The sequence below is a fragment of the Orycteropus afer genome, unplaced genomic scaffold, assembly GCF_000298275.1.
Source record: "Orycteropus afer afer isolate SDZICR_OR568_19922 unplaced genomic scaffold, OryAfe1.0 scaffold00199, whole genome shotgun sequence".
Classification (NCBI taxonomy): Eukaryota; Metazoa; Chordata; class Mammalia; order Tubulidentata; family Orycteropodidae; genus Orycteropus; species Orycteropus afer.
This window is the reverse complement of record NW_006921786.1, coordinates 3661114-3687549: the sequence shown is the minus strand read 5'-3', so window position 1 is coordinate 3687549 and position 26436 is coordinate 3661114. Positions and strand designations below refer to the sequence as shown.

The window sequence follows — 26436 nt, the reverse complement described above, 5'->3', positions numbered from 1 at the left end:
TCAACACTAAGTGATGCTGTCTGTTTGCTGTAGTGTAGTGGCTTGTATATTGCAATGATTCTGGAAACTCTGCCAATGGCATTTCAAATACCGGCAGGGTCACTAATGGTATACAGGTTTCAGAAGAGCTTCCAGATAAAAACACACTAGGAAGAAAGACCTGGTGATCTACTTTTGATAATTAGCCAGTGAAAACCCCATGGATCACAAAAGAACACTGTCTGATTATGTTAGAATATGTGTCCCCTAGGCTGGAAGACATTCGAAATACACAGTGACTGCTACAATGGATTCAAGCAGGTCAGTAATCATCAAGATGGTGTAGGATCAGGCAACATTTTGTCCTGTTGTATATGAGGTCACCATGAGTTGGAGCTGACTAATGACAATAATAACATGACTTCGAATAATTTTCTTGCCAATATCATTACCTCCATTGCTTACCTTTTCTTCCAAAATATCCACTTGGAACTACTCAAACTCTAGATCAATTCAACTCTGCATCTACATCTGCGATGCTGAATGCTGCTAGAGAATATCACCCAATGGTGAAGATCACACCAAACCAAACTCATTGCCATTGAGTCAGATCTGACTCACAGTGATCCTTCCTTTGGTTTCCAAGGCATTATCACTATGGAAGCAGACTGCCCAACCTTTCTTCTGAGGAGTGGCTGGTGGGTTTGAACCCCAGTCTTTTGGTTATTAGTCAAATAACCATTTGCCATTGGTGCTCCTCCAAATGCAAGCTCTTAACTAGGTTTGCACTTAGTGTTATTTGGAATCCTTTGTATTTCCCTGGTCAACCTCCTCTTCCATTTTTTAAAGATTCTATTTCAAACCTTTCCATTCTCTTCAATTCTTTAAGTCTGTCACTTCCTTTTTCACACACACTCAACTGATCATTTTGCTTCCTACTTGTCAGAGAAAACAGAAGGTATCAGACTAAATCCTCAGTTTCCTGCCATCTCTGCAACCCTACCAACAGCCATACACATCTTTCTCTCTCTCCTTTTTTTTTGTGATAGAAAGTCATGTTCTTCCTTGTAAGGTTGATTTCTCTATTTATTCTCTGGATCCCATAATCTCCTACCACGTTGTTGTTGTTGTTGTTATGTGCTGTGGAGTAGGACCCAACTCATAACGACCCCTCCTTAGGTTTCCGAGGCGGTATCACTACAGAAGTAGATTGCCCAACCTTCCTTCTGAGGAGTGGCTGCTGGGTTTAACTGCCAGCCTTCTAGTTAGCAGTCAAGTGCCTTAGGTACTACGCTACCAGAGCTCCTCCTACCACATTATACATGTCAATATTTCACTATTCTTATTGAATAGCACATCTATTATGGATTGAATTCTGTCCCACAAGGTATGTGTTGAAATCCTTACCCCTGCATCTATAAATATGACCCTCTTTGGAAAAAGAGGTTTTCTTTTGTTTTGTAAATAAGCTCATATCAGAGTAGGTGATTTAATCCCTTCTGAGCTATAAAAAAAGCACAACAGACACAGAGACACACATAGGGGGAAGATAGACACCAAGAAAGACAGACACCAAGGAACACCAAGGAATGCCAAGAACCTTATGGGGCTACCAAGAAGAAAGAATCTCCCTCTAGAGCTACACCCTGAATTTAGACTTCTAGACTCCTGAATTATGAGAAAAAAATATTCTTCTTCTCTAAAGTCACTCATTTGTGGTATTATTGTTACTAGTAACTAAGATGACATCTTTCTAAATTTTCAACTTAGATACTAAGAAAATGTATGGCATACATAGAATAACAGGCCTTATAGGATTTTGGAGGGAGCTCTGGTGGCATAGTGCTTAAGGCATTTGACTGCTAACCAGAAGGCTGGAAGTTCAAACTAACCAGCCACTCCTCAGAAGGAAGGTTGGGCAATCTACTTCTATAGTGATTCTGGCTCAGAAACCCAAGGAGGGGTCGCTATGAGTTGGGTTTGACTCAATGGCAGTGTGTATAGGATTTTGGATATTGCTACAAGGGTCACATTGCTATACATACATGGTCTTGGAGCTTAGGTCTGCTAGTCTCATCACATGGAGATTGCTTTACCTCTCCAATGCCTCTCCTAAGTGTCCCCACTACCAGTATCCCCCTGTTCCTTACTGCATGGCATAGGTCATCCGGTCCGGCCGCATGGCCCTCATCATGCAGAGACGCTGCAAGACTGTTTTGTTCTTCCATTCCTGTGGGAACTTCTCCTTCTCAGGACATTCTGACTCCACAAACTTTTTCCAACTCTTGGCAGATCCCTCAATATCCCGATCCAGATTGTAGAATTCTTCCATTGATGAAAGTGCCTGGGAAATTTCAGAATCATGCTGTGAAAGGCACTTTCTCCAGAAAACTGCAATTTGCTTTATGTTGCAGATGGAGGGACAAGATGGTACTATATGCCTCATTTATACTTGTCTGGAAACTTTAGGTTACCTTGGGGTAACTCAAGGAAAAAGAAGGACATTGATTAGCTACCTCTTAGCACTTTTCCCCAATAATAGTAAGTTTTAGGAAATAAAACCTTTGGGATATTATAAACAGAGACTGAGCAGCACTTCTCTGCAGAGTATTATATAAAAAACAGGGGCAAGATGGGTACTATTGTTATTCTGGTCATAGAGATTGGACTTTTCCCTTTCATCTCCTTACTCACCTTACCATCAACTTCCATCAATTCTTCTCTCAAAACATCTCTGCAACCATAGACTTTCATTAATGCCAACTCTAAAATTTATATGGGCTGCCTGTTTCTAGAGAGAATAAGTACAAATGCTTAATTTGGTAACCAAATCTCTTAATTTAGTGCCTCCCTCCAATCTGTACAGTTAAGCAAGTCTCTTATTTCTCTACTACTCTGTCCAAGTGGGAGTTGAATTTCCTTCACTTAGAATCATTGTATGCCTTGACTTTGAAAATGTGGCAGACTCATTCCTAAGCTAACTCTTTGTTCACCTCACTTCCACCATGTGGAAGGTTCTGTTCATATTTACCAAGTTACATCCTTTTTTTTGTGCTGGTCATGATTTATTAAAGTTTTACAAGTTGTTAAACTCCAGTTCAAAATCAACAACCTCTGTCAGGTACGTCCTCTCTAACTTAGCATACAAAGTCCTCCGACTCTCCTTTTGTGGACCACTTAGAACTATTCACAGAATTGACATCCCTCACTTAGACTCTTAGTTACCTGCTTTTCTATTATTTATCTACTCTGCCTATATGTTTGGTATCTCCAATGATATTAAAAGATTTAGTGTGTGTTCAAAGCACATTCCAGTCTCATGTTATAAGGAACACAATGCATTCATGTTTTTAAATGAATGAATTCATCCATTTAACATTTTTTGAATGTTTACTGTATGCCAGGAACTTGAAATACGTGGAGAACAAAAACACAGGTTTTCAAGTAGATTGCAGTCCTAAGCCAAGGAGAAAGATGGAATGAGGGAGGCTTTGGTGAGTGTGCAGAATTCCATTGGGCAAAGATATAGGTAGAGGTAGAGAGGAAGAGGATTTTATGTGGAAGAACCAGCGCCAAAGGCTGGAGGAAGGAGAGAAATCTTACAGATGACCAAAACCAATTGCTGTCAAGCTGATTGTGATTCATGGTGACCCCATGTGTGTCAGAGTAGAAATGTCCTCCATAGAGTTTCTAGTAACTGATTTGTAAGATGTGAATCTCCAGATATTTCTTCTGAGGAACCTCTAGGTGGACTCAAACCTCCAAGTTTTATTTTAGCATCTTTTTGAGTATGTTAATTGTTTACATCAACTAGGGACACTTTATAGATGACAAGGGAGAGATATGGCTGGAGAAACATATATAACCTTGAACTAAGTTTGCCTAAACTCTTTTCTCATGTGGCTGAATATACGGCTAGCCTTTAAGTGTCCGTTCACTTGGGCTCCGTGGATTCTCACTCTCACCCTAACCATTTAGGGCAGGGAATGCACCATCCTTTATATTCATACTGAAAAGTGGTGGTGGTGGAGGTAGCATGCAGAATGCTGGGATATAGGAGTCCTGTTCCCAGCTCTACTACTTATGAGCCATTGAACTTGGAACCTGTTTTTAAATCTTTGTGGGCTTTGCTTTTTTTTAGTTGTGGAATGAGACCAAACAATCTTTGTCCATATATCTCTTTCTATGAACTGAGTAGATACAATTGCTTTGAGTACTACAAAGCCCTCTCAAGTCCTCCTTTGAGACTTCAGTAACTATTCAGTTGAAATTGTTCCTTTGATTGTCTGTTCCTCCCCCAAGATTGTGAGTTCTCGTGGGCAGGAAGTTTTTTTTAGGAATCTTTACATGCTTTAGGCTGCCTGGCATTTATAAGGTGCTCAATTAATAAAGTCTGACATCTGGGAAGCCAGCAAGATGTATCTTGACAGGCTGAGAAAGGCTGTAGCTGGTGTAATTGTTTGTGTGTTTAGGAATGAACTCCCATCTCCTTCTAGGCAGCCACTTCACCTCTCTTCCCAGCTTGGATCATTGTTAACCCTTTTGAAGATCCATTACTCCCTCTGGTATCACCACCAAACTGGACAAATTACCCTGTGATCAGTGCTCCCAGATGCCATGACTGCATCCGAAACACATTTTCTTCAAGCTCTGGATAGAGCACAATGATAACATTAAATATTCCAAATGAAGGGAAGGGATCCTTAGCCTTCTAATAAGATAAGTGGAAATGACTAATTATCCTAATTACTTTGGACTATGTAGCAAAATACAACTGTGCTATATTGGCATCCAGAGTGGTAGTAAGGGTCTGTGTGTTCAAAGACTTAACAAAGGCGTGCATCACAGATGAGGTTATCTAATGAAGAACTGAACATGCCCATTTCCTGAAGTTCAGCATTTGACGGAACTTAAAAAATTTTTACAAAGCAGGATGATAAGAGCTGCACTTTATCACCACAGTTTCATTCATTGCCTGCTTATTAGTTCTCTTGGGAAAACAAGACATCCAACCTTCCTCATTAAGTAGAATGCTTAAAAACATTTCTTTTTGTACTACACCCTATTCAATTATACTTATTTTGTTTCTTTAGGCTAAAATCCAACATAACACTTAAAAAGAATATTCATCAAAGACTTCAGCAATTTGCACTACACAATACATCATGTTTCATCTGCTCACATCTTGTTTTGTGCTAGAGTTTGATGGATCTGCACTCTGTTGCCCCATAATACCAACTTATAGAGATAAAGCTTCACTCACTTGCAAAAGCCTTTGAACAGCCAGATGAGCTTAGCCCACAAGACAAAACAAAGCAAAACAAACTGAAACAAACAATCCATTTTGTGAGAAGAGGAACAAGATTGAGTTGTTGGGTTGAACTATGTAAAATGAAAGCATTTGAGGGTGCTTGTGAATCATTTACTGTTCATGACTTTTTGCCGCAGGTAGCTTATGGGAAAATATAGGAAAAGGCAACTTGATCCATCTCATTTGGGCAAATCATAGTCTCTAAAAGTTTTTCTTTCTTTGGACAAATCTCATTAGGCACAACCCATGTCAAATACAGCAGCTACTTACCTTATAGCTGTGTAATCAACAGTCATAACTTTAATCATAATCAACTTTCATTTACTGAACAAGTGCTATGTGTCTCCACCACCTGTCAGTTTGTCACACTGTGGTGGCTTGTGTGTTGTTACAATGCTGGATGCGGTGGTGCTAGCATTTCGTATCAGTAGGATTGCCCATGGTAGACAAGTTTCAGCAGAGCTTCCAGACTGAGATGAGCAGGAAGATCTGGTGATCAATTTCTGAAAATAGGCCAATGAAAACCCTAGGGATCACAACAGAATATTATCTGATATGGTTCTGGAAGATGAGCTCTTTATGTTGGAAAAAACAAAAAACAAACTCACTGCCATGGAGTCGACTTCGACTCATAGCGACCCCTTCTTGGGTTTCCGAAGCCGTATCTCTACAGAAGTAGATTGCCCATTCTTCTTCCCAAGGAGTGTCTGGTGGGTTTGAACTGCCAGCCTTCTGGTTGGCAGTCAAATGCCTTAGGCACTACGGCACCTCAGTGGACTTGAGTTATACTAATTGATCATAAAGATGGTGCAGAACCAGGTGGTATTTTGTTCTGTTGTATGTGGGGTTGCATGAGCAACTCAGTGGCAACTAACAACAACATTACTTTAGACTCATACTTCTTTCTTTCTCTCAAGCATATATAAAATGCTACAAACACAAAACTCAGCAGTGTTCATCTTAATGCAGATGTCATTCTCTATATATCACCAGCTCACCCTATTGGTGCTTGCCCATATCGTAATGGCTAAGGACACCTGAACAGTAGTTTGGACTCCCTGAAGCTGGTGCTCACTAGTTGACATTGACTGCTGTACACCAGCATCATGCCAGGCCCTGGGAATGTAAACTCTCTACTGAAAGCAGCTTCTTATTTGTGACATTTTCAAGGATCACAGAATCCCAACTAGACTAATATGCACAACAAAATATTGAAAGAATGAGTTTGCCATCATACAGATCAAAATTTGTGTCCTGGATTTGCTACTTATAAACTGTGTGACCTCAGTTTCTTTATATGGTAAGTGGGAACAATTAGTATCTATTGCCAAGGTAGACATGAGAATGAAATAAGAGTAATGTGTATAAAATGTCTGGCATTTCCAAGGTGCTCAATAAATGTGAACTATTATTAACTACCACCCATCTGTTGGTTTGTCATACTGTGGTGGCTTGTGTGTTGCTGGCAGGTATGCCACTTGTACTTCAATATATATTAGCAGGGCCCCCAATAATGGACAGGTTTCAGTGAAGCCTCCAGACTAAGACAGATTAGGGAAAGAGGCCTGGTGATCTGCTTCCAAAATGAGCCAATGAAAACCCTATCAGAATGTTATTCAGTATAGTGCTGGAAGATGAGCCCCTTAGGTTGGACCACATCCAAATCCAAACCCACTGCCACTGAATTACCAAACCCACTGCCACTGAGTTGATTCCAACTTATTGCAACCCTATCAGACAGAGTAGAACTTCCCCCATAGGGTTTCCAAGGCTGTAAATCTTTATGGAAGCAGAGGCCTCATCTTTCTCCTGTAGAGTGGCTGGTGGGTTTGAACCACCAACATTTTGGTTATCAGCTAAATGCTTTAAACTCTGCACCACCAAAGCTCCTTCCTAGGTTGAAAGGGATTAAAAATATACAGTGGTTGCAGCAATGGACTTGAGTATACCAACAATCATGAAGATGTCACAAGACCAGGCAACATTGTGTTCTGTTGTACATAAGGTTGCCAAGAGTAGGACCTAACTCAACAGCAACTAACAATATTATTAACCACTGAGCATTGAGGCTGGAATGCATCATCTTCTGCTTTAAATCTGAGTTAGGATTCATATAAAAATGTCTGAATACAGCCTGGCATCATGAAAGTGCTGTGGTAGAGTCTCCCCTTCAACACCAGGACCTCACAGACAAGCCCTTAAACTGAGCTGCTGCACGTGCCTCAGACAAGCTGGCAGAAACTCACCGTGCCCTCACACCCTAGAGCAGAGCCTTACATACCAGCCCTAGATTTCATCCTTCTCTGCAAAGCCTGCCCTGCAGGCAAGGTAATGGCGAGCCCTGCTGTGGAGGTACAGGGAAAGGAGTACACTTCCCTTTAACACTTGCTGTTGTGGTTATGTGCCGTTGAGTCGGACCTGACTCATAGCGACCCCTCCTTGGGTTTCCGAGGAGTATCACTTCAGAAGTAGATTGCCCCATCTTCCTTCTGAGGAGTGGCTGGTGGGTTTGAACTACCAGCCTTCTGGTTAGCAGTCAAGTGCCTTAGCCACTATGCTACCAGAGCTCCCCCTTTAACACTTAGCACCCAGAAAATGCTGATGACTTCATGAGGACAAGTGTTCAGGAAAATCTCTGAGAGATGAGAACCTAACTTTTTTTAAAGGGGTAAGTACTAACTTTGAGGATTCCCTAGGTGGTGCAAGTGGTTAATGTATTCAGTTGCTAACCAAAGGTTGGAGGTTTAAGTTCATCTAGGGGCACCTTGGAAGAAAGTCCTGGTGATCTACTTCTGAAAACTCAGCCACTGAAAAACCTACAGAGCACAGTTCTACTCTGACACACATGGGGTTGCCATGACTCAGAATTGACTTGACAGCAACTGGCATGCATACGTGTGTGTGTGTGTGTGTGTGTACTAACCTTGATGCCACCCCAGGCCTGATTGGAGAGGAACTCTACAGGACTTATGACATCTGTTTGTGCTGGGGATCGAAGCAGAAAATCCAGCTCCACTGCACTGATTTCTTGGTTCATTTGGAGAATCTGCAATGTGGAATGATACCGTGTTTCTTTTGCTTGTGGCAGTCACAGAGTCCTGGAGATTTTAGGCATTGTCACTCACCATAATTATTGTTGCTTTGCACACTAGAGTTTGCTTGTTTAAAGAGGATAGGATGAAAGAGAGGGCCATGCCAGTCACTTCTGTGTGCATCTGTTTTTACCCTAAACATCAGGATGACTTTGACACACACAGTAAATAACTATATATCTTGGTTATCAAAAATTTACTATATATCTATCATAAATGCCAAGGATTATAGACTTTTTTTTTTTAACCATTTAAATATTTATTAGTTTTATATACAATTCCTTGTCATGATGTGTGTTTTTTTTTTAATTTTTTATTGTGGTGAAATATATAAAACAAAAAGTTTGTCATCTTAACCATATTTTAGTGTACAATTCATTGACATTAATCACACTTACCTTGTCATGCTACCATGACTACTATCCATTTCTAAATGTTTAATATCATCCCAGAGACTCAGAACCTTCACCAGTAACTCCCATTTTCCCATCCCATTAGCCCCTGGTCACTACTAGTAAATTCCAGTCTCCGTATTTGTCTATTCTAGACACTTCTTTTAAGTAAATCATACAATGTTTGTCCTTTTGTGTCTGATTTATTTCACATGTCATTTAGTGACACTGATTACATTCTTTGAGTTGCATAACCATTTTCACCCTCCTTTTCTGAGTTATTCCTCCTCCATTAACACAAAATCACTGCCTCCTAAGGTTCCTATCTAATCTTTGAAGTTGCTGTTGTCAATTAGCTCCCCTCCCACATAAATAGCTTTTAGAAGAGTATAATGGTCAAAGCAGACACTTTTTACTGGTTAAGCAAAACTGTTGATTGGTTTTAAGACTTCAGTTGATATTTTCGGTTTAAGGTTTAAGATCATCTCAGGGCAATAATTTCAGGAGTTTATCCAATCTTTATGGTTACAGGAAGTCTAGTGCCTATGAGAATTTGATATTCTGGTCTACATTTCCCCCCTTTTGATCAGGATTCTGGTATAGAATCTTTGATCAAAATGTTCAGTAACTAGGCACCATCCACTTCTTCTAGTCTCATAGCAAAGGAGGCAGTTGTTCATGGAGGCAATTAACAATACATTTTATATCTTTCTTTTATTCCTGGCACTCTTTTTTCTTCTGTTGCTACACATAAATAGAGACCAATTGTTGCACCTTAGGTGGCAGCTTGCAAACTCTTAAGACCCCAGATACTACCCAACGACCTAGCAGGTAGAATAGAAGCATTGAACATGTTATTATTAGGCCAATTGACTGAGACATCTCATGAAACTGTAACCCTAAACATCCAAACCAAGTCCCTTGAAGTTTCTGGTTGTACATAAAGAAGCTCAGCAGCTACTTTTTTTTTTTTTTTAAATCATTGCTGTAAATATATATATCACAAAACTTTTGCTAATTCAGCTTTTTATTGGTGTACAGCTTATTGACAGCACTTACCATAATCCATTGTGCAATCTTACCATTAATCAATGTGATATTTCCATTATAATTAACCCCTTCTTTTCCCCTCCCTGAAGAAGCCCTGGTGCCATAGTGATTAAAACATTTGGCTACTAATCAAAATGTCAGCAGTTTAAACCCACCAGTTGCTCTATGGCAGAAAAATGAGGCCATATGATCTGTAAAGATTTATAGCCTTGGAAATCCTATAAGGCAGTTCTACTCTGTCCTATAGGGTTGCTGTGAGTCAGAATCAACTTGATAGTAGGTTGTTTTTTTATCTCCCCCCCATCACCCCTGATAACAGTGAATAAATTTTGTTCTCTCTACATTTGCTTTCTCTCCTGTCTTTTTATTTAAGTGAAGTCACACAATATTTGTCATTTTATGATTGACTTATTTCATTCAGCACATCTTCCGGCTTCACCCATATTGCACCATATATCAGGACTTCATTTCTCCACTGGCTAAGTAGTCTTCTATTGTATGTATGCACAAAATTTTGTTTATTCATTTATTGTTGATGGGCATTTAGGTTGTTTCCACCTTTTAGCTATTGTGAACAGTGCTGCAATGAACACTGGTCTTTTTTTGAGCCTCTGCTTTCAAGTCTTTTGGATGTATACCTAGGAATGGATTCCTGGGTCATTTGGTAGTTCTGTTTTTAGTTTTTTGAAGAATCACTACATTGTTCTCCACAACAGTTTGCATTCCTATGAGCAATGGTTAAGAGTTCCAATTTCTCTACATCGTCAGCAACATTTATTATTTTCAGTTTTTAAAACCCTGATCATCCTAAAACCAGACAACAACAACCTTGTCCCCCACAAGCAAACTCATTGCCCTCAAGTTGGTTCTGACTCATAGCCACCCTATAAGAAAGAGTAGAACAGCCCCCTAGGGTTTCCTAGGCTCTAGATCTTTACATAGTAAGCAGACTGTCACATCTTCCTCCTGCAGAGCAGCTGGTAGGTTTGAACCACTGAGTTTCCATTTGCAGCTAAGCACTTTAAGTATTGCATCACCAGGGCTTCTGTTAGCTATCCTGTTATTCTTTTTGTGGTTATGTACCATCGAGTCAGCCCTGACTCATAGTGACCCCTCCTTGGGTTTCCGAGGCTGTATCACCACGGAAGTAGTTGCCCAACCTTCCTGCTGAGGAGTGGCTGGTAGGTTTGAACCACCAGCCTTCTGGTTAGTAGTCAAGTGCCTTGAGCAATATGCTACCAGAGCTCCTAAGCTATCTTGTTGTTGTTGTTGTTATGTGCTGTCGAGTCGGACCTGACTCATAGCGACCCTTCCTTGAGTTTCCGAGGCAGTATCACTACGGAAGTAGATTGCCCCATCTTCCTTCCGAGGAGTAGCTGGTGGGTTTGAACCACCAGCCTTCTGGTTAGCAGTCAAGTGCCTTAGCCACTATGCTACCAGAGCTCCTAAGCTATCTTAGTGGGAGTACCTCACTGTGGTTTGATTTGCGTCTCTCTGATGACTAATGACTTTGAGCATCTTTGTGTTTGGTGGTCCTTTGAATATACTCTTTGTGAAAAGTCTATTCAACTTCTTTGCCCATTTTACGATTATTTGTCTTTTTGTTGTTAAGTTGTTGACATTTTATATATAATTTAGTTGTTAGATTCTTGCTGGATATATGTTTTCCAAAGATATTCTCCTAGTCAGTAATTTGTCTTTTCATTTCTTTTTTTTTTTGTAAAATCAGTCAAGGAACAAGTTTTCCATTTTTATGAGGTCCCATTTATTTATTATCTTTTGCTGTTTGTGCTTTTGTTATTATGTTAGATAATCCATTGTTGAAAGCTAGGCCTGACAGTATTGCTCCTAGTTTTTCTTCTAAGAATTTTGTGGTTTTAGTTTGTACATTTAGATCTTCAATTCATTTTGAATTTTTTTTTGTGTGCGTATGGTGTAAGGCAAGGATCATATTTCATTTTTCTGCATGTCGAAATCCAATTTTCCCAGCATCATTTATCGAAGAGACTCTTTTTTCCCTGTCAAATGAATGTTTTTAGTACCCTTCTAAAAAATCAGTTGGCCATAGGTGTGTGGGTTTATTTCTAGATTCTCAATTTTATTCCATTGTTCAATTTGTCTATTGTTATACCATTACCAGGTTGTATTGATTACCCTAGCTGTATAAAACCAAAAACCAAACTCGTTGCCATCAAGTTGATTCTGACTCACAGCAACCCTCATTGGGTTTCAAAGGCTGTAATCTTTATGGAATCAGGCTGCTTCATCTTTCTTCTGTGGAGCAGCTGCTGGGGTTGAGCCACCATCCTTTGTGTTATCAGCCAAATGCCATAACCACTACATCACCAGAGCTCCTGTGTAGCTGTATAATACATTTTAAAGCCAAGAAGTGTGAGTCCTCCTACTTTGTTCTTCTCTTTCAGCAATGCTTTCATGGAATATATAGTTTTAAGGCATAATTTCTGCATTTTCAGATGAGGAGAAGATGCACTCAAGTTATATGACTTGAGAAGAGTTTCAAAGCAATGTGTGAATATGTGTAAAATAGAATTGTATCTATGAAGAGTTCCAGAATAGAGAAGTGACCAGTGAGCAGTGGTGGGAGCTTTAACCTGACTCAACTTTTTGCAAGTAGATTTGAATTGAGTTTTGAGGAAGCTGAGAGATGGGAGTTTTTAGATAGGAAGGGAAGACTTTCTGGGGGAGGGAACATGGAAAGTATAGCGACTTGGAAGGATAATTGGCGGGATGTGTGCATGGGAGGGAGTCCCTGGGTATTGTAAACAGTTAATGTGTTTTAGTGCTAACTGGAATTGGAAGTATAAGTCCACCCAGAGGCCTGGTCATCTACTTCTGAAAACTCAACCACTGAAAACCTATGGAGTGCAGTTGTATTTTGATACACATGAAGTCACCAAAACAAAACAAAACAAAACAAAAAAACCAATCCACTGCCGTTGAGTTGAATCCTATTCATAGCGACACCTCCTTGGTTTTCCGAGGCTGTATCTCTATGGAAGTAATCTCCCAGTCTTCCTTCTGAGGAGTAGCTGGTGGGTTTGAACTGCGAGTCTTCTGATTAGCAGTCAAATGAATTAGGCACTATGCCACCAGAGCTCCTTATAAAGTCACCATGAATCAGAATTTACTTGACAGCATTTTTTTCTTTTTAAGAAAATATGCTTTAATCACTTATCATCTCATTTTTCTGTGTTGAACCCTTTACATAAAGTAATAGCAGTTTATATTTATATAATAATAACATTATTAAGGAATAATCACTCTGGCTATGGTGCAGAGAATAGATGGGGCTCAGGGGGAGCAGGGAGACCACTGAGGGGCTATTGCAGTGATCCAGGCGACGGATGATGGTAACCCTCTGACCTCCTCTTCCACGTGTCAGTAACTGGTCCCTTGTCTAGGTCTTCTGCAGCCTCCCCTCCTCTTCCCACCCTTGACCTTCACTGCTCTGAGCCCCTGTGGCTTCCTCTGGACAGTGGGAGCTGATGGGGAGCCAAAAGAGCTGTGTGGCAGTGCCAGGTGTGACCCAGAGTCCCCTCAGCCCAGCTGACAGCTGGCTTTCCACAACACACAGGCCTGGCAACTAGGCCCACCCTGCCCACATCCATGGGCCAATCTGGCACTGTTTGGCCAGTGCTCAGCTGCTAACTGAAATTTGAAGGTTTGAACCACTCACAGGCTCCACAGGAGACAGACTGGTTGATCTGCTTTTATAAAGATTATAGTCTAGAAAACTGTATGGAGAAATTCTGTGTCACTTGAGGTCACTGGAAGTGGGAGTTGATTTGACAGCATCTAATGACAGCAACATCCCAGAGCCCACCTTAGCCCCCTGAAGCCTCCTAGCTGCTGAGGCAGCTGGTGTGTGGGGCAGGCTGAGGGACCTCAGGAAGGGCCTGGGAGGCATGTGGCAATTTTCTTTTTTTTCCAATGCATTTTTTTTTTTTTTCGCAGTGTTCCCTCCCCTTCCCTCCCACCCCTGACAACCAACAAAGAAAGTTTCCCTCCATATATAAACTTTTCCTTGACCCACCACAACAACGAATTAGTACTACATTTGTCCTGTGATTGACTTATTTCTCTCAGCATAATGTCTTCCAAGTTCATCCATGTTATGCCATGGTTTGCAGACTCTATATTTTTCTTCAGTGCTGCATAGCATTCCATTGTGTACATGTACCACAGCTTGGTCATCTACTCTTCCACTGATGGGCACATAGGTTGTTTCCATCTTTTTGCTATTGTAACTAGTGCTGCAATGAACATGGGTGTGCATATATCTGTTCCTGTCCTGGCTCTCACCTCTCTAGGATATATACTTAGTAATGGCATTGCAGGGTCAAATGGTATCTCCACTTCCAGCTTTCTAAGGAATTGCCATATTGCTTTCCATAGTGGTTGTATCACTTCACAGTCCCACCAGCAGTGTATGACAGTCCCAATCTCTCCACATCCCTGCCAGCATTTGTTATTTTCTGTCTTGCTGAACTTTGCCATCAATGCTGGGATGAGATGGTATCTCATTGCTTTGATTTGCATCTTTCTGATGGCCATTGATCATGAGCTTCTCTTCATGTATTTGCTGGCTACCTGAATATCCTCCTTGGTGAAGTGTCTATTCATGTCCTCTGCCCATTTTCAATTGGATTGTTAATTCCTTTGGTGTTGAGGCGTTGGAGTTTTCTATAAGTCTTAGAGATAAGTCCCTTGCCAGATATGTAATTATTGACAAGTATGAATTTGTTGCTGTCATTTTTGTTATGTGCTTTTTCGTGGTGTTGATTTCTATGTTCCATATAATTTTCTGTGCTGAGCTCGTTTTGTTTATGAATTGTTTTGTTTATGATCACTTCCTTCATTGCTATTGTTTTAGTATTTAATAAATATTTGTGCTGGTCCTCTTTTTTATTTTGATGTGAAGGTTTATTTATCATTTTTCTTTGAGTTTACCCTGTGATTTACAGTTTTCTTCCCCAGTTTAGAACAGTCCATTCTATCTGGTAGTTGTCTTGACTTCCCTACCATTTAGAAGTTCTATAATTACACAATTTTTCCCCTCTCCTTGATTTGTAGTTGTCCTCATTTGTCAATTGATGTCCCTACTTCCCTGTTTACAATGTACTAGGCTTATTTACTTTGGATACTTCCATAGCTGGGTTGGTTTCTGGGTCATGTGACCATGTGTGTTAATGGTCAGTTGTTGTTTGTGGTTGTTGCTTCTCTGTCCAAAGGACTCCCTTTAGCATCTCTTGTAAAGTTGGTATGGTTTTAACAAATTCCCTTAATTTATGCTTGCCTGGAAATGTCCTAATTTCACCATCATATGTGGGGGACAATTTTGCTGGGTACATAGTACTTGGTTGGAATTTTTCTCTTTCAGGGTTTTATATATACCATCCCATTGTCTTCTCACCTGCATGGTTTCTGGCAGAAAATCTGAGCTTAGTCTTATTGGTTGCCCCTTGTAGGTAACTTTTTGTTTTTCCTGTGCTGCTTTCATGATTCTTTCTTTGTCTTTGGTTTTGGTGAGTTTGATGATGATATGTCTTGGTGATTTTCTTTTGGGGGTCAATCCTGTTTGGGGTTTGTTGGACTTCTTGAATGGATATATTCTCATCTTTCATCATATCAGGGAAGTTGTCTTCCAAGAAATTTTGGACAATTTGTTCAGTAGTTTTCTTTTTCTTTTCCTGTTCTGGAATTCTGAGTACATGTAGGATATTCCTTTTGATGGTATCCCACATAAACCTTAGGCTTTCTTCATTTTGTTTTGATCTTTTTCTGATTGCTTTCCAAAGAAGTATTGAGGTATTTGCTTTGAATCTCACTAATTCTGTCTTCCATTGATTCAATTCTACTCCTTTGCCTGTTCAATGAGTTATATATTTCTGAAAATTTAATATTAATCTTCTGGATTTTTATGGGTAGATTTTGTATTATTTCTAATTTTTCATTTATTTTGTCATTTTGTTCTTGTATTGTCTTTCAAAATTGTTCTAGGGTTTTCTCTGTGTTTTCCTCAATTTTGTCAGTGTTTTCCTTGATCTGCCTCTCAATTAATTGAAGATACCTAAATATAATTCTTTTGAATTCCTTATTGGGGAGTTCCAATGCTGTGTCTTCCTCAGAGATGTGTTTTGGGTCTGTATCTTGGTCCCTTGTTTCTCCTGCTTTATCTTGCTTCTTTATGTGCACTGTGATGCTTGTTGTCTCCGCGGCACTGTGTTTGTATTTAATTGGTTATTTTATGTTGGAGTGACTTGCCAACAATTTTCATTTTCTTTGTTTTGTTTGGATGTTATCTATATAAGCAGGGTACTATGTTGTGCTCTTCTATTCACTAGTTGGCAGCACTTATACACTCACCACCTGTCTCCTTCCCCATTGTCAGTGTCCCATATGTCCCTGCCATCCTTGGCAAAAAGATCCTATTCTTAGTCCCTGGAATCTGAATGAGAGTGCTGTCAGTTTAAAATTGAAAATGGCCACTGCTCGTAAAGATTCACAGTGGCTATGCCCTTGGTCACTTTAAATATCCATAATGGCAGCGACTTGTAAACAATCAAAATGGCTGTGCCCTCTGAACAGCCAAAAGTCCACAGCTCAGGTTGTCTCCCTCCTTGCTGTTTCCCTTTCTAGTCATAGGCCACCAGCACAGTCATCCCTGCAGCCCTTGTTGACCAGGGCCAATCTTTTAGGTCAATTCTCAGGTACCAAAACCACTTGGAAATATTCAGGCTGTTGGTCTCATCTGAGTAGCTGACAGTCTACTGCTCTGTCTCCACACTCACTGTTTTTGTTCAGGTTTTTCCACTAGTTGGTGTCTAATCCACCAGCCACTCCTTGGAAGGAAGGTTGGGCAATCTACTTCTGTAGTGATACTGCCTCGGAAACCCAAGGAGGGGTAGCTATGAGTTGGGTCTGACTCGACAACCCGTAACAACAACAACAACAAATCTACTTCTGTATACTTCCTTTCAAAGCTCAGGGCTCCAGGATTATCTTCTGTATCTCTGTCAACTGGTTTCTCTTTTCTTTGTTGAAGAGGGTCTGTGGAGCTTCTCTGCCTATTCCTCCATCTCACTGGAAGTCAGCAACTGGTTTTTAATTGGTGTGCGGGAGGGTAAAGCATTGGCTTGATTTGAGTTAGTTTCACACTGAGCACTGCCATTCTCCCAGGTTTAAATATTCCCTGCAGTGATATTACAGATCCTTAAGAATGATCATTAAGAAAAAATAATTCCGTCAAATCAAGGCAAAAAACTCAAAGAAGAAAACAGACTTGTAAAAGGAGGTTGAAATATTGTGAGGAAAGAAGGGTAAAGGAGGTAGAGGGGGAAGATTCTTGGAGTCCAGTGACATTAAGTGGCTTCAGAGAGGGCAGTGACTCTATGTAGGTGCTCAATCCCCCTCCCCCTTTGGTAAAGGCCAACATGTCACTTGAGCTTGAGTGGGGAATACAGAGGAAGAGCAGTGAGCCACACTAATACTCAGGGATGAGTACAGGCTTTTGAATGCTCAAACAGGACGGGTCAGCACACAGGTGATCATAGAATTGTAGATTTTTAGAATTGAAAGGGGCCTTTGAGATAATCTAGTCTGTGCTCCCAATTTGCATATGAGCAAAAATTCCAATCTTTAATGATTAGAGGGATAAGAAAGTGCAGGGGAATACATTCTCAAGGCATTTGATGCTGCAAATAAGTGGAAGGCAAGTGTTTCTTATTAAAAATTCAGCAACGTTGGAAGTGTTTGCTATTCTCAAGCCCTTGAGAGCCAAAGCTGTTAAAGACACATTAAGGCCAAAGGCTGCTTCTCTGTCTATAGAAAGACCTGTGCCATTTCTTATCCCAGGGAAGTTTGGGACAGTAAACTTGTAACCCTAAAGGTAAATAAAGAATGACAACTACTCTAGCACTCTAGCACAGATCTTTCAGCATCTCAAAAAGTAAGTATTAGTATGGTCAACTAGTTTCATCTTTAGAGCCAATTTTGATTGATTGGTAGTTGCTGGAGGGTTATGTTGATGAGGATCTTGAGGTTTCATTCAGGCTCAGCATGTAAAAGCAGAATGATTAGTGTTATCTGCTATGAGTACGACAATGGTAGGGGACAGATACATACATACATACAAATATATATATATATAAACTTTTCATTGTGAGTTGAGTGAAAGTTTACAGAGAAAATTAGTTTTCCATTCAATAATTCATATACATTTTATTTTGTGACATTCATTGTAGTCCCCACAATGTAACAGTACTCTACCTACTTCTTGTGTTTACTGTTTTCATTCTTCCTTTTTTTCCTATTCCATCCTGTCTTCTGAGCTTTATCCCTGAGCAAATTCTGCCCTTTTGGTCTCATATGGTTGATTGTTCTAAGAAGTATGTACCTCCCTGGTATTATTGTTCACCTTATAGGCCTGTCTATTGTTTGTCTGAAAGTTGGAGGTGAATTCAGTTCCTGGATTGAAGGGTAACTAAGGGCCATAGTCTTGGGGGTTCCAGTAGTCTCTTTCAAACCAGTAAACCTGATTTTTTTTTATGATTTTGAGTTCTGTTCCATATTTTTAACTCACTCTATCCAGGACCTTCTACTGTGATTCCTTTCAGAGCTGTTAGCAGAGGAATCCAGGCACCATCTAATTTTTCTGGGCTCAGGATCACAGGGACTGAGGTTTATAGGATCCATTAGTCCTTTTGACTAATTGTTTCTATGCATCTTTAATTTTATTTGTTCTTTTTTGCTTCACTACTCACCAAAGTAGGATGTAGACCATTGTCTTAGGCTGTGTTCTCTCGAGAACAGCAAAATTAGTGAAATTTTGTGTGTGTGTGTGTGTGTGTGTGTGTGTGTATTTATTTATTTATTTATCTCAAGAAAATGGCTCACACGGTTGTAGAGGCTGGCAAGTTCTAAGTCCTTGGGTCAGACATCAGGCTAGAGGCTTCTCCTGACTCTCGTAGCTGCAGGGGTTGATGAACCCAACATCAGCAGGTCAAATGGCAAGCTGCTGGCTCATGGGCTATGGAGGCTGACGAATCAAAGGTGTGCAGGTAAGCTGTCAGGCTCATGACTCACAGGCTATGATGGCTAACAAATCCTGAGATTGGCAATATGGTGGGCCACTGACTGAAGTCCAAAGAATCCGAGGTCAGATGATGATGAGCCAGATGCAGGATCCAGATTGAACAAAAAGCCAGAGAGTTTTGCCAGAACATCTATATATACTGGAAGTAGGCTATACCCTTGAGTTAAAACTCCCTTTCAACTGATTGGCTGCTCACAGAAGATCTTGTTATGGAGGTGATTACACTGTATCCAATCTCCCCATGAGGGATGACTACATCCTAACCGCCAAACCACTGAGAATCATGGTCCAGCCAAGTTGACACACAACCTTAACCATCAGAACTATGTTATGCCAATTGACCTTGATGTTCCCATGATAGATAATAGTCCTGAGTCCCCAGGCCCAGTGACTCATTTCCTCAAAGTGTTTGGCTATGGCTTTCTTGTTTTTTGCCTTTACCTAGAGATTGATAATCTGGACATACTATGTAGGCAGTAATGTTAGAAGATAAAAGTTACTTTATAAGTGCTGCTAAGGCACTAGAAAATGTCTGTCTTCTGGAAACTTCTTCAATCCCCTTTTACCTGAAAGGTGAGCTGGGCAAGGAAAGTCAGCTTATCACACTCAAAGAGTCCGCGAGTGGTGTACTGGCATACAGAGAAAGTGATGCTCTCTATTAGATTGGTCACCCGCTCCTTTAGGTTCTCGTTGGGAGCAGCCCTTTCCACAGCCTTCTGGAAGACAATACTGAAGGCCTGGGGAGAGGAGAAAGGATGTTGGTAATTTACACAGCCCTCTCTGTATATAGCTAGCCATCTTACCTGTGAAGAATATTATAATTTACCGGCCCACAGACATGTCTTCCCAGCATATCCTGCCAAGAAGTTACAGCAGTCACAAGAAAACATACTATTAACTCCTTTTTAGATTGTTCATATGAATTATTATGAAGTCACACAGTGGACAAAGCTATGGGACATACAGACAAGAGCCCACAACTTTGATCAATGAAAAAGAAATGTCCAGTAACTAAAATAATTCAATTAAACCAATAAGTTTGTATTGAATAACTACCCAAATAAAAAGTAAAATGCATCAATGATAAACATCTGTGATCAATGATTATATCCACTAGATTATAAAATTCTTGGGGGGTAGAAACAATATCTTGTACCATATTGTTGTCTAAAACAGTCCTTTGCACATTAATAGACCCTCAGAATATTTTTAATTAACGATTTTTCCTTTTGGTAAGGATTAGATTCTGGTGTCTTTGTTTTCCTTCCTATTAGCTCTGTAGTGTTTTAATGAGTCATTAAAATACAGTCCTGCAATACTGGGGGTGTACCCTGCTTTAGCTTAATTTTCAAAACTATACTTTATAGGTATTATATGAAATCAAAATCATATGAATAAATATTCCACTGTTTTACACTTAAATATTGACTATAAAAATAAATATGTGGAATGCTACATTTAAAATGTGACATGAATAGAACGAATCATTAAAGAAAAGGAAAACCAAGATATAATTTGGACCTTTTCAATTCCTAGCTATTCAGATTTTCAATCTTTTCTCTATTTTCCCTTTGTGGCTTAAAGAACAAAAATAATCTTTTTTCTTTTTTCCCCTCTCTCTGTTCCTCACTATCTCTCTGCCCCGTCCCCCCTTCTCTGTCATATGTTTGTGTATGTGTTCTCTTTATGGGCATTCTCTCTGTGTATTCAGCCAAACCAGAAAAGCTGCCAAGAATGCTCCTCCACTCCCTAGTGCTGCTGCAGCTATGGTCTTCTGATGAGTGTTTTAGTGGAGAAAGATGTGCTTTCAGAGACGTACTTGAAATTTATAGCTGTTCCTTTTTCTTTTCCTTTTCTTTTTTTCATGAGTAAGGTAATTCAGCTCAGCATTTACAATTTGCTAACGTCTTTGGTTTAGACTATTTCAGCAACCATAAAGTACCACAAACTAGTAGCTTTGGGGATATTTAGGGTAGTAAGAGAAGACATTTAAAGTCGGTCCATTATTATTGCCTGAATTGCCCTTAGTCAACACAAAAGGACATGCATATTTGATCTCAATTATATTTTAAGAGTTCCTGGGTGGTATAAACAGTTAACATGCTCAGCTGATACCTGGAATGTTGGAGGTTTAGAAAGACAGACCTAGCAATTTATTTCTGAAAAATCAGCTATTAAAAATCTTTATGGAGCACAATTCTACTCTGACAAATGGAAGTGCCATGAATCAGAATGACTTAATGGTGAATGGACTGGGTCTTATATTTTAAGCTCTTTGGGCAGGATAAATGTTTACTGAATGAATGAGACTGAGACTTGTTATGGAATCTGTTATTTTGGATAGTAGCTGCTGTCCTGGCTTTGATCATAGAATTCTTCCATAGCTAGGAAAGCAAATGGATAATCTCTCATGGATGGCTGAGATTTGCATTAGCTATCTTATAATGCTTTGTTGTGATTATGTAGAAAAAAATCCAAGTGTAAGTCACCTTGAGAGAAAACTGGTACATGGGGTGGATTTTGCTGAGGTCATTCATGATGAAGTAGAGCAGAGAGGCCTGGGCAGCTGCTGGCCGATAGTGCTCTCTGGCCTCATTGATTTTCACTTCAGTCACTTTTGCCTCCTGAACCTGTTAGAAAAGTAAACAGAGGCCCACTGTTGAAACCAAACAGATGTTCATTGTTCACAGCTTCCTGGGAATCAACTTGGCTTCTCTACATGTGTACATATGTGTATGTGTGTAGGGTGAGGTGGATTGGAATGGGGATGATGAGTAGAGGATTGGAAACCTATAATAGTATCCCTTAATAGAGCTTGAGGGGGCTGAGAAGTGATGTATTTCTAGTCTTTCACAAAATTGAAGATGCCAGCTCTTCCAGTTGGAGGTATGGGTGACACAAGCCTCCAAAATATACTAGGAGTATTTTTCACCCCTAGTGAAAAATATTTCATAGCAATGCCAAAAATATATATAGGTTGAAAATAAACTAGAATTCCTGGCAGTAGAAATCTAAGAAAATAAGTATAACCTATGTTTTCTTTTTCTGCTGAAGGAGTTAATACATAAATTCACAAAGAAGATCTCTTTCAATGGAATACTTTATTTCAGAAAATTTCTTACCACAAATAAAATTAACAACAAAAATATAAGCATCAAAAAGAGGTATTTATTTTAAAACAAGCCATTAAATACAAACCTCAATATGCCTTGACTTATGCTCCAGAATAGAGTGAAACTACTGATAATACACAGGAGTCCCACAGGAAAAATTGTATCCCTACTGGATGAGAGTTCACAATAAATGATTACAAACTATATGAGGAAGTTTCTCAGTAAAAGGGACAATTAGAAGATCAAGACAAATAAACAAATGCACAACAGGATTAACATCCCCCAAACTGGAGATGATTGAATACCTTAAATAGATTATTTACTAATTATAGTGACAAGTCACAGATGCATTTTTTTTTTTTAAAGTACAAAATCAGGACATTATGAAAAAAAGAACAGATATACCTGAAAAAGAATTAAATAGAACTTCTGAAAATAAGAATGTTCCTGTTGTTTTTAGGTGCCATAGAGTTGCTTCAGGCTCATAGCAACCCTATGTAAGATAGAACAAAACACTGCCTCGTCCTGCTTCATCCTCACAGTTGTTGCAGTTTTTGAGCCCACTGTTGCAGCCACTATGTCAATCCATCTTGTTGAGGGTATCTTTCTTTTTTTGCTGACACTCTCCTTTACCAAGCATGAACTACCAGGGACTAGTTCCTCCTGATAACATGTCCTAAGTTTGTGAGATAGTCTTGCTATACTCTCTTCAAAGGATCATTCTGCTGTACTTCTTCCAAGACAGATTTGTTCATTCTTCTGGAAGTCCATGATATGTTCAATATCCTTCACCAAGACCATAATTCAAAGGCATTCATTCTTCTTTGGTCTTGCTTACTCATTGTCCAGCTTTTGCATGCATATGAGGTGACGGAAAATACCATGGCTTGAGTCAGGTGAATCTTAGTCTTCAAAGTGGTATTTTTGCTTTTTAACACTTTAAAGAGATCTTTTGCAGCAGATTTTCCCAATGTAATATGTCATATGATGATTTTTTTTTTTTTTAACATTGTAATCTGGGAGAATGTTTACAGAGCATATTGGTTTTCCACTAAATAATTCATACAAATTTTGTTTTATGACATTCATTGCAATCCCCACAATGTAATAGCACTCTTCCCACTTCCTCCATGTTTATCATTTTCTTTTGTTCTTCTTTCCTATTCCTTCCTGCCTTCTTAGCCTTATCCCTGGGCAAAAGCTACCCTGTTATGGTTGATTGTTCTAATGAGTGCATACCTTCCTGGCATTATTGTTCACCTGCTAGGCCTCTCTATCATTTGACTGAAAGTAGAACCATGGGGGTTTGAGTTCAATTGCTGGCTTGAAGTGTGTCTAAGGGCCATAGCCTTGAGGGGTTCCACCAGTCTTCATCAGACCAGTTAAGTCGTTTTTTATATGATTTTGAGTTTTGTTTCACATTTTTCTCCCACTCTACCCAGGTACTCCTACTGTAGTAGTCTTTGAGAGCAGTCAGCAGTTGTAGCCAGGAACCATCTAGTCTGGTCTCAGGGTTGTGGAAGCTGGGGTTCACATGGTCCATCAGTCCCTTGGATTGTTTCTTTGTGTCTTTAATTTTCTTCACTTTGCTACAGACAGGGAGAGGCCAATAATTGCACCTTAGGTTGCCACTCACAAGGTTTTAAGACCTTATTCACTACTCACCAAAGTAGGATGCAGAACATTGTTCTTTTGGACTATGTTATGTCAACTGACTTAGTGTCCATGGAGACTATGGTCCTGAGCCACATGCCGAGCAATTCATGTCCTAAAGGTGTTTGTTTATGACTAAGAAGTTTTCATAACTTGCCCTCTGTATGCTCTACTTTGTTTGATTTCTTACTGTTGCTTCCAGGGGTGCCGAATGTAGATCCAAGTAAAATGAAATTCTTGACAACTTTAATATCTTCTCTGTTTATCACAATATTGATTACTGGTCCAATTGTGAAGATTTTTGTTTTCTTTATGTTGAGAGGTGGATTACTTCATCATTGTCTTGGTTCTCTAGTGTTGCTACAACACAAATACCACAAATGGATGGCTCTAACACACAAGAATTTATTCTCTTACAGTTTAAGAAGCTAGAAATCCAAATTTAGAGTGCTGGCACTAGCAAGTGGGTGAAGGCCCCTTGACCTTCGGCCTCTTACTCTCTGCTTCTTATTCCAGACCCACTGGAGCTGAATGAAGCCTTCTCATAACTCATGCAGCTGCTGGCTGCTGAGGCTGATGAACCCAAGGTTAGCAAGTAGAATGGCACAATCCTAAGATCAACAAGTAACATGGCAGTCCAGTGGTTTAAGTCCATGAACAATCCAAAAATTGGCAGGCAACACAGCAGGCCACTGAGATGAAGACTCAGCCAAATGTAGAGAATCCAGACATGCCCCAAAGCTAGCGAACTTCCCCAAAGCTTCTCCTTATATACTAGAAGAAGGCCACACCCTGAGGGCAGCTCCCTTTCCACTGACTGAGGTCTCAGCAGATTCCACCATAGAGGTGATTATAATCTCATCATGGAGAATAACTACATCCAGCTACCAAGCCAATCAGACCCCATGGCCCAGACAAGTTGACATAAATTCTTAAATACCACAGTCAGTAAGGACATCAAGTCTTCTTCATTTTCAGCAAGCAAGATTGTGCCATCTGTATATTATAGGTTGTTAATGAGTCTTCTTCCAAATGTCAGGTCATAGTCTTCTTTAGATAGTCCAGCTTCTCAAAATATTTGATCCTCAAACAGATTGAATAACTCCCATTTTTCATTCTTTGTTATGATCCACACACTTGAATGCTTGCCCATAGTCAATAAAATACAGGTATTGTGTTTTGTCTTTCTGGTATTCTCTACTTTCATCCAAGATTCATCTGATGTCAGCACTGATATCCCTCACTTCATTGTCCACTGTTCTGAATTCAGCTTGAATTTCCATTAGTTCCCTGTTCATATATTGCTGCAACCATTTTTGAATTATCTTTAGCAATATTTCACTTGTATGTGATATAAATGATATTGTTTGATAATTTCCACATTCTGTTAGATCACCTTTCTTCAGAATGAGGACAAATGTGGATCTCTTCCAGTCTTGGCCAGACCAGTGAGTACTTCCAGCACTGCCTCAGTTTGCTGAAGTGTCTCAATTGGTATTCTATCAATTCCTGGAGTCTTGTTTTCACCAATGCTTCAGTGAAGCTTAGACTTCTTCCTTCAATACCATTGGTTCTTGATCATATGCTACCTTCTGAAATGGTTGAACACTGACCAACTCTTTAGTAGAGCAATTCTGTATTCCTTCCATGTTCTTTTGAAGTTTTCTGCATTACTCAATATTTTGCCTATAGAATTTTCAATATTGCAGTTCAAGGCTTGAATATTTTCTCCAGTTCTTTCACTTGAGACATGTCATGCATGTTCTTCTCTTTTAGCTTTCTAACTCCAGGTCTTTACATTTTACATTATAATACTTTGTCTTCTCAACCCACCCTTAGAAAATTCCATTCTATTCTTTTACTTCATCATTTCTTCCACTTGCTTTAGCTACTCTGTGTTTACGGACAAGTTTCAGAGACTCTTTTTACATCCACTTTAGTCTTTTCTTTCTTTGCTGTCTTTTTAATGATCTTTTGTTTTCTTCATGTATGACTGTCCTTGATGTCATTCCACAATTCATCTGGTCTTCAGTCATTAGTGTTTAATGCATCAAATGTATTTCTGACATGGTCTCTAAGTTCAGGTGAGCTATATTCAAGGTTATACTTTGGCTCTTGTGGAGTTATTTTAATTTTTTCAGCTTCAACATGAACTTACATTTGAGCAATTGATGGTCTGTTCTGCAGTTGGCTCCTGGCCTTATTCTGACTGATGATACTGACCTTTTCTACAGTCTCTTTTCACAAAAGGAGTCAATTTGATTCTTGTATATTCTGTCCAGCAAGGCCCATGTGTTTATTCGTCATTTATGTTGGTGAAAAAAAGTATTTGCAATGAATACACAGCTGGTCTTGCAAAATTCTATCATGTGATCTGTTGCACTATTTCTGTCACCAACACCTTATTTTCCAAGTTTGATCCTTCTTCTTTGTTTCCAAATTTTACATTCTAATCACCAGTAATTACCAATTCATCTTGATTGCATATTTGATCAATTTCAGATTGTAGAAGTTGCTAAAAATATTCAGTTTCTTAATCTTTGGCATTAGTCATTGGTGTGTAAATTTGAATAAAAATATTAACTGGCCTTTCTTTTTTTTTTTTAATTTAATTTTATTTATTGTGATTTGGGTGAAGATTTACAGAGCGAATTCACTTTCCATACAGCAGTTCACATATACTTTGTCTCATGTCATTGACCATAGTTTACAATGCAACAGCTCCCCTCCC

The 26436-nt window shown here is 39.5% G+C and overlaps 1 protein-coding gene across 1 annotated transcript in view; it reads right to left on the bottom strand.

The window, feature by feature from the left end:
• Positions 1 to 26436, bottom strand: part of DNAH9 (dynein axonemal heavy chain 9) — a 722341-nt gene that overhangs the window by 118720 nt on the left and 577185 nt on the right. The window contains exons 57-60 of the mRNA XM_007948048.2: positions 21429 to 21569; positions 19506 to 19676; positions 8214 to 8336; positions 2130 to 2323 (exon numbers count right to left, since the gene is read on the bottom strand). Of these exons, the coding sequence (XP_007946239.1) occupies positions 2130 to 2323; positions 8214 to 8336; positions 19506 to 19676; positions 21429 to 21569 (629 nt within the window). The remainder of the gene's footprint in view (positions 1 to 2129; positions 2324 to 8213; positions 8337 to 19505; positions 19677 to 21428; positions 21570 to 26436) is intronic.